The sequence below is a fragment of the Telopea speciosissima genome, chromosome 5 (assembly GCF_018873765.1).
Source record: "Telopea speciosissima isolate NSW1024214 ecotype Mountain lineage chromosome 5, Tspe_v1, whole genome shotgun sequence".
In the NCBI taxonomy this organism is placed as follows: Eukaryota; Viridiplantae; Streptophyta; class Magnoliopsida; order Proteales; family Proteaceae; genus Telopea; species Telopea speciosissima.
This window is the reverse complement of record NC_057920.1, coordinates 46,409,054-46,416,829: the sequence shown is the minus strand read 5'-3', so window position 1 is coordinate 46,416,829 and position 7,776 is coordinate 46,409,054. Positions and strand designations below refer to the sequence as shown.

At 38.7% G+C, this 7,776-nt stretch overlaps 1 protein-coding gene across 1 annotated transcript; it reads right to left on the bottom strand.

Annotated features, from left to right (window-relative positions):
• Window positions 1-2,699: 2,699 nt before the first annotated feature.
• On the bottom strand, window positions 2,700-4,282 carry LOC122662395 (gamma-glutamyl peptidase 5-like). Its single transcript, XM_043858017.1, has 4 exons — window positions 3,953-4,282; window positions 3,520-3,684; window positions 3,066-3,233; window positions 2,700-2,965 (listed from the first exon to the last, which is right to left on the bottom strand). The coding sequence occupies exons 1-4, from the start codon at window positions 4,268-4,270 to the stop codon at window positions 2,867-2,869; spliced, it is 750 nt and encodes a 249-aa protein (XP_043713952.1). The 5' UTR covers window positions 4,271-4,282; the 3' UTR covers window positions 2,700-2,866.
• Between the last annotated feature and the right edge of the window lie 3,494 nt (window positions 4,283-7,776).

Here is a 7,776-nt window from a genome sequence, read left to right as displayed (position 1 = left end):
ACATACTATGGAAGAACTAGAAAAGCTTGTAGCAGCTTTGATTAGAGACTACAATGGCAGCAACGTCATCCATGTATCTGAGATAGAAGAGGTAGAGTGCACATCACTTTAGTTTCATTCTTTCCATGGATACCTATGTTTAATATGTGGTATCAGAGATTCAAGAAGATCCACTTCATGACATATTTTTGCTAGTCGGAGGACCATATCCTGGAAAAGTGTGAAGCAACCAAAGACTACATCCTCAACAATGGAAGCAGTCTCTCACGCGTCGTGACTACGATTCTTTATCATAGACCTCCAGGTGGTTCCATCTATAGAGAAATCGATTCAAATATTCTGTGATAATTCTACGGCAGTAAAGTTCTCTAACAACACTTACACTGTTAGTCGTTGTAAACATTTAGATGTCAAGTACATTGTTTTCAAAAAGGATGTTCAGGAATCGTGTTTCAATAGAAAGTATTGGTACTGAGGAGATGATAGCTGATCCTTTTACTAAAGGTCTTCCACCTAATGTGTTTGTGGGACATGTTAGAAATATGGGACTTATGTAAATCTTTGTACCTGGTATTCTATCTTAAATATTACAACCTTAAGTTTGATGAATTTTGAACTTTATGTCGTCTGTCATTCATTATGTTTTGTGCACAATATAAGTTTCTTGAAATGACAGATGCCCATTCCATATAGGGCAATATTAGTGTACCCTCTAATTGACCACTAGCTAGTTTGATTCAGAATTGACCATTGGGTTGTCTAATGTTCTTATAACTAACCACATTAAGGTTCATTATGAGAATGACGACTCATTGTGATACATGGAAGGGAGTGCCCTGCTTTTTGGACATGATCGCCATGATTCGTGAGTTTAAGTTTTCATTATGAATGTTTAGGGAAACTATTGTTTCAAGTATGATCATACAACAAATGCAACACAAAATTACATTAACTTGGAATGTCTTAATTTGGTCCAAGTGGGAGAATGTTGGACTAATGTGGCCCAAATCGCCATATCAACATAGGTTCTTTTGCAATGTTGCACAGTGGTTAGGCTCTTATTTGAAATTGATAATTGCCATAATGGGCAGCAGTTATCAATAAGAGATAAAATATGGGAGAGGCTTCTTGCTTAGGTACGTGAACACTAATCCCCATCCTGTTAGTGTGTTATTGTAGAGACTAAGAAGCAAGATAACCTCTCCTTTACCATTGACGAACATATTGTGGAAGAACTAGAAAAGCTTGTAGCAACGTTGACTAGAGACTACAATGGCAACAACGTCATCTATGAATCTGGGACAGAATGGAGGTAGAGTGCACATCTCTTTAATTTCATTCTTTCCATGGATACATATGTTTAATAAGTTCACCATATTTGAGAACATCAATGGAAAAACGAGTTCACGAAGGTTGTACCAGCATCTCCTTGTAAAACTCCCTCCTCGCTCCCACCATAGCGTCTGCTTTTGATGGGTGTTGTAATGGCGTGAATCCTAAACTTTAGGTACCCCTACGCCCATGCCTTCTCTCTCCCCCACCCCTTTGAAACTCCCTCATGCCTTTCATTTCTGCAAATCTCCTCCTCATCTATTCTATAACTCTTTTCACCCTGTCGCCAACTATGGAACCCATGGAGCCCGCAAGATGCAGTTATAAAATCAAATGAAAATTGACCCTTTAGTGGCAGTTTTATTTTACTGTCTCTAAAAGGGTCCTAATTGAAGCGATGATTTACATCTGCCGTTAAATAGATAATGAAAAGAGATTCTTCTGTGGTGGTTTTAAGAACAAAAAGGATATATAACCTCTAGTGGTAGTAAACAAAAAGGCGCCAAAGTTAGGGATTCCATTGCAATTTTAACTATAAAAATGAACCTATTAGTTGTGATTTATTTAACCCATGAAGATACATACCCTTTAGTGGCATTTAAAAACCACCGATAAAGTTTAAGGATTCCATTGCACTTATTTAACTAAAAAATGGACCTGTTAGAAATGCTTTATTTAAACAACATAGATACATCCTGATGGCTTTGCTGAAGGTGGGGGTTTTTTAATCGCTTTTGGCTCTGTATTTTAACTATAAAAATGAACCTATTAGTTGTGATTTATTTAAACCATGAAGATACATAAAAGTGGCATTTAAAAAACCACTGATAAAGTTTAGGGATTCCATTGCATTTATTTAACTAAAAAAATGGACCTATTAGAAATGCTTTATTTAAATAGCCTAGATACCTGCTGATGGCTTTGCCGAAGGTGGGGGTTTTTAATCGCTCTGGGCTCTATATTTCTGTTTTCTTTTGATCCTTTTAATGAAATGATCTTTTAGCAAAATAAAAAAACAGCCTAGATACAAATCCTTAGTAGCGGTAAAAAACTGTCGCTAAAGGTTAGGGATTCTATTGTATTTAATTAATATGGATCCTAGACCTTAATCTAGGTGGTGACTCTCTGTCATTGAAACATAGACCGTAAGATACAAAATATTAAGGGTCACTATTCTCACAATAGGATGGACTAGTGTTTTGAATGCATGTCTGAAATTTTCATGACTGCAATGAAAACACACAGAGAGAGAGAGAGAGAGAGAGAGAGAGAGAGAGAGAGAGAGAGAGAGAGAGAGAGAGAGAGAGAGAGAGGAAATTTTATCTTTTCATCACAAACTTGGAATCTACATATCAATTCCATTTCTCACAATTACCTTTTGCATAATAGCCATGGAATAAAAGAGATCTTCATTCTATAAACTAGATCATTTCTCATTACATAGAAGAGAAATTTTAGTATGAAAATTATTCAGTACCACATTCACTACATCATTAGTTAATCAGTGATGTTTAAGAGAGGGAGTTCATCAAATTCATGGAGACTTGAGAAAGTTCTTGCAAATCTTCAACCAAAATTTCCTATCCGGTTCGGCAATCTCCAATCTCGATTTCACAAGCTCAGCAAACTCCTTCTGCAATTGAATTTATGAGTAATAGATAACCAAGCAAGTTCCATTACAAGTAAAGAACTCATTTAAAAGTAATTTTAAATAAGTGATCACGTATTCTTACCTTTATTGAGTTACTGTTAGCAAGACGATCAATGATACTGCATAAGATATCTTTTGTGTATTCAGGGTGGCCCTGAATGCCTAATATGTGGTGGTCAAGCATAAACATCTCCACTCCTGTCTGGTCAGAGAAGGCAATGACCTTGGCACCCATTGGGACCTCCCTCACCTGTTCCATTTAGTTGAATCTTATTAGTGCCAAGAAAATCTCTACATTCATTTATTTGTTTAGGTGAATATCAAATTTATTCAATCAAGCCCAAAGAACACGGATGGTGATCCTCTGCTGCCGCTTTCCATGCGGCCGACATGCAACATCACACAGGCAGGGGGAAATAACCGCCCTACTCCACCCGGGCAGGGGTGTTTGATTAATCATAATATCACACACACACAAAAACAAACAAACAAACACGCACACACAGGTTAGGAAACATGATAAAAGCAACGCGTACTTCATCCTGATGACACTCAATAATGGTGAGGGAGGATGGAATTTCCTGTAAGCCATCAAAGAAGCCATGAGGAGGTAAGTCTTCCACCATACTGACTTCTCTCAACCCAAGATCCCATCCACCACAAGCTCTCTCAACCTTGCCACCCAATGCTCGGCACAAAACCTAATGAAGCAAAACAACGTATTAATACTGGGAAAAAGACCAAAAAGATCCTGTCAATCCGGGCAGCGTGCAGCCATGTGCAGCACCTGAGATGAGGCTGTGCGCATTGACCGCCTTACCTCTGCTCGGGCAAGGTGTTTGGGCAGGGATAAGGCGGTAAATGCGACCGCCTCATCTCAGGTGCTGCACATACAGCACTGCTGCCCGGATTGACAGGAGCCGAGTAAAGATCAAGAGAAAGCCCCATGAGAACTAGCTTAAAGCGTACCTGATGCCCAAAGCATACGCCGAGCACCTTCTTCCCCATAGAGTCTAGCTTTTGAAGCAGAGAGCAAAGCTTCAAGACCCAAGGGTCATTCCCATAAGCATCATAAGGGCTACCACTGATTACAAAACCATTATACTTGTGAATCTCATCCATTTCAGGGAACACTCCATCAACAACGCTGAACATGTCCCATGTTTCCCCTTCATCTGCAAATGCGTCAAGAAACACATTAAAGTAGCCACCATACACTTTCGTCACGTAATCGGAGTCCCTTGCAGCCATCAGCAGAGCATATCTATTCTCACCAACAGCTTCCATCTTCAAGAAAGAGAGAGAACCAGAAGAAACAGAGGATAGACCGGAATGGAAAATCACAAACACAGTTGCGCGCCTTTGGAAGCTAGATTTCTGTATAGGATTGAGAAACGTGTTTCGGGTAAAGGAGAGAGGCAGTGATGGTATTTATAGAGGCGTGGACGTGAGAAGTGTAGTCTCCATACACACCACACAGACCACACGGTTTGAATTTCTTATTCGTTCTTTTTAAACATTTTCCCACTTAATGTTTTCTGCAATTTGGTAGAAATGGTCGCATATCGTTACCTTTCCTTGTCTTTTCATTCCCTCCACTCCCCCAAATGTTTGTTACCTCATTAGGGAACTCATTAATTCTTGTTGAAAGTTGATTGACAAAAAAGTATCTATCTTGCGGTCTCTCCAGTCTATCCTGTTTCAGTTAGTCAGTTTCTTGAATTTCAAGGAACAAATCTGTCTTCACATACAACTGAAATGACAAAACTACTCTAACCAAGCTCCCTAATTAAAAACAAATTTTTTTTTTAAATAAACCCATGTATAAATTAAAGCAGCGGGGCTCACATAGGTCCCACCATATATTTCTCAAGCAAGCAAGAAGCCATATGATGTATATATTTTTTAATTTTTTGGTAGAACATATAATTTATATAAAAGTTGTGCTTTTGGAGTCTAGAGAAGAGATAATCAAGAGATAAAAATGAAATAAAGTATTATAATAAATAGGATAATTCGGTTTTACTAAGGAAGCCTGACCTCGTTTCTCCAAAGAGAAAATATAGGGAATCAAAGTTTATCCAAATCCTCTTTCTCTTCCCAGTTATGCTTATTTTATAGGCTTATAAGTAGTTATCCTCCCACGTATATAACCACCCCAATAAACTGTCCATTTACCATGTCACACCCCACCCTAGGAGGACTAGTGTAACCAGATGTTGACCAACACCCCAACCATAGGATCACAAACACAGTATTGCACATCAAGCATCCATCACAATACCATCCAATTCAAATGCACCAGGAAGGAAATTTAGATAAATTTATATTTACAAGTCTGTATTAGAGTTTATCTGATAAGTTTAGCTTATATACAAAAGGTTCAAAAGTTAGCTTTACATCTTCGATACAGTAAGGTTAAATACACAAAAAAAAATATCTAAGATAAGTTTTACAGACCTATACACTAGAATTTCTATCTACTCAAAAGGATACATAAAAAGAAAACATAAAAAAGTAAAAGATGCCAGATCCATCAAGCCACGTCACAAACTAGTACAGTATTCACAAACACAAGACGGATCATGCTTCTTGGGGTCCAAATCCGTATAATCGTAATAACCAACAGCTCCTGGTCCGATAGGATCCTCCTCCTCAGGGTTATGTCCACCTTCAAGATCATCTAGAAAAGATGAAATTCCACGGGAGTGAACTCCATTGAGCCAAATGAATGAAAGTAAACCATACAAGCATACGCAACACAAATGAAATCTAGATGAATGAGGTTCAGTTCTAACTTTTATCCACCTAAACATCAATGCCTAAGTCACTAGGCTAATGCTACTACAGCAACTCGGGAAGCATCCTCGGGTTTCTTTCAGTCATCGCTGTGATGCAACCTCAATTGCTGCCCTGGAGCCCGCTTAGGTCATGATATCGCATACCATCCATCTCCCAGACCTCAATAACCATAGTCAACCTTACCCTGGTGCTCTCGCAACTCAGCAGCCCCTCACTCCTTAGACAGTAGAGAGCTATGGCAACCAACACCTGAACCCCTATTGGTAAAGCTCACAACATAGGGGTATGTTATCCCTAACCATATGAAGTTCTACATAGCATAGTATGAAGTTCACAGTACTCCCACATCCCATACTACGGCACACCATGTCATTCATTTCCAAGCCATTTATGACGTTTACTCTACTTCAGTACCAATCATGAAACCCAATTGTAAAATCATTAACTCAATAGTATATCTCTAACAATCCATAAACATACGAGAGAAAGGATAATTAAGCATGTGTGCATATGAGATTATAAATCAAGATAATAGAAAAGAAAGATGATAATAAACATGCATGTATAAGTACAACATGCTTTCATTAATCTTCCATTTTAACCAGTAATGAGATGAAGTTAAACATATTAACATGTGATAGCATTAATTTATAATATTTCATATATAATTTCCACACATGAATGGTAAGCAAGGCATTAGAAAACAAACACTCCTTAAATCGAGTCAATGTTTAATTCCACTCACCTTGTTGTGAAAGTTGTCCAAATTAGGGTTCAATTCTAAATCCTTTGTCGAGCCTCACCAAGCAAAGTGATGTCTTCCTAATTTGGTTGCATATAGACTAATTAGGTTATGCATGTGGTTATTAGGTCATGCATGTAGTTATTAGGATCAAACCCCATAGGGTTTCTTCCCTAGTTCAGTTGTACAGGGATTATTAGGTCTTACTTAGGGTTTGGAACCAAATTACAGCATATAGGGTAGGTCTAATTAGGTTAATTAGGCTGTTCATGTAGTTATTAGGTCCTACATGGGGTGAATAGGTCCATCCCCATTGGGTTTCTACCTTATCTCAGTTGTACAAGGGTTAGATGGGCCTAGCTTATAGGGGGTTTGGAGCCAATTTCCAACATACAGGGCAGAAACAGGGCATCACAGGGCCAACCGGATGGTCAAGCTCACCAAGGACCAGTCGACCAATTTGGGTCAGGCCTGACCATCTGGTGGTGCAATTGTACTCGGATTTTGGGTTTTCTTCTATGAATCTTCCATTTTTAAGTTGCAGGAAGCTTCAACACCTTGGGGAAGATGTTCACCAATGTAATTGGGTTAAATCAACCCAATTGCATGGCACAATTGATGGTTAACAACTTAGGTTACATCCATGGCAGAATTTGAGGTTTGAACTTAAGGTTGGACAGAACCTATGTTGATCGTGCTATCCATGAGTTTGAATCTTACCATTTGGGTTAGATTCAGTTCAAGCATGAGTGGTATGACTATGCATGCATGATCAAGTGAGATATGAGGTGGGATTATGGCATGAATCAAAGGAATTTAGCAAGGAAAAGAAGAATTTCAAGGTAGAGGTTCTTACCTTGAGTTGATTTATAGGTAGAAGAATTCTTGGGCAGCAGTAGTTCAACATCCAAGTCCTTTGATTCCTCCCCTCTTCTCCAGATCAAATTAGTAGGAATGGGAAGAGTGAAATGAGGTTTATGAAATGAATGATTTATTTATATGTTTAGACCATTAAGGCCAGTTTGGCTAGCCCTATTAGAATTAAACACATAACCTATTGGGGTCTGTTTGGTTGGCCCTAAAATGATCAAAATGAATTAAATGGCTTATAGGCCCAGGTGGGGCCCATGGGCATGACTCAGTTGATTATTTTAGAATGCAGGTGGAAAACCGGCCGGAATGATATGAGGTTGGCTAAACACAGAAGGGGTCATACGTGTCACCCCCCTATCCCAAACTTAGGAATAAG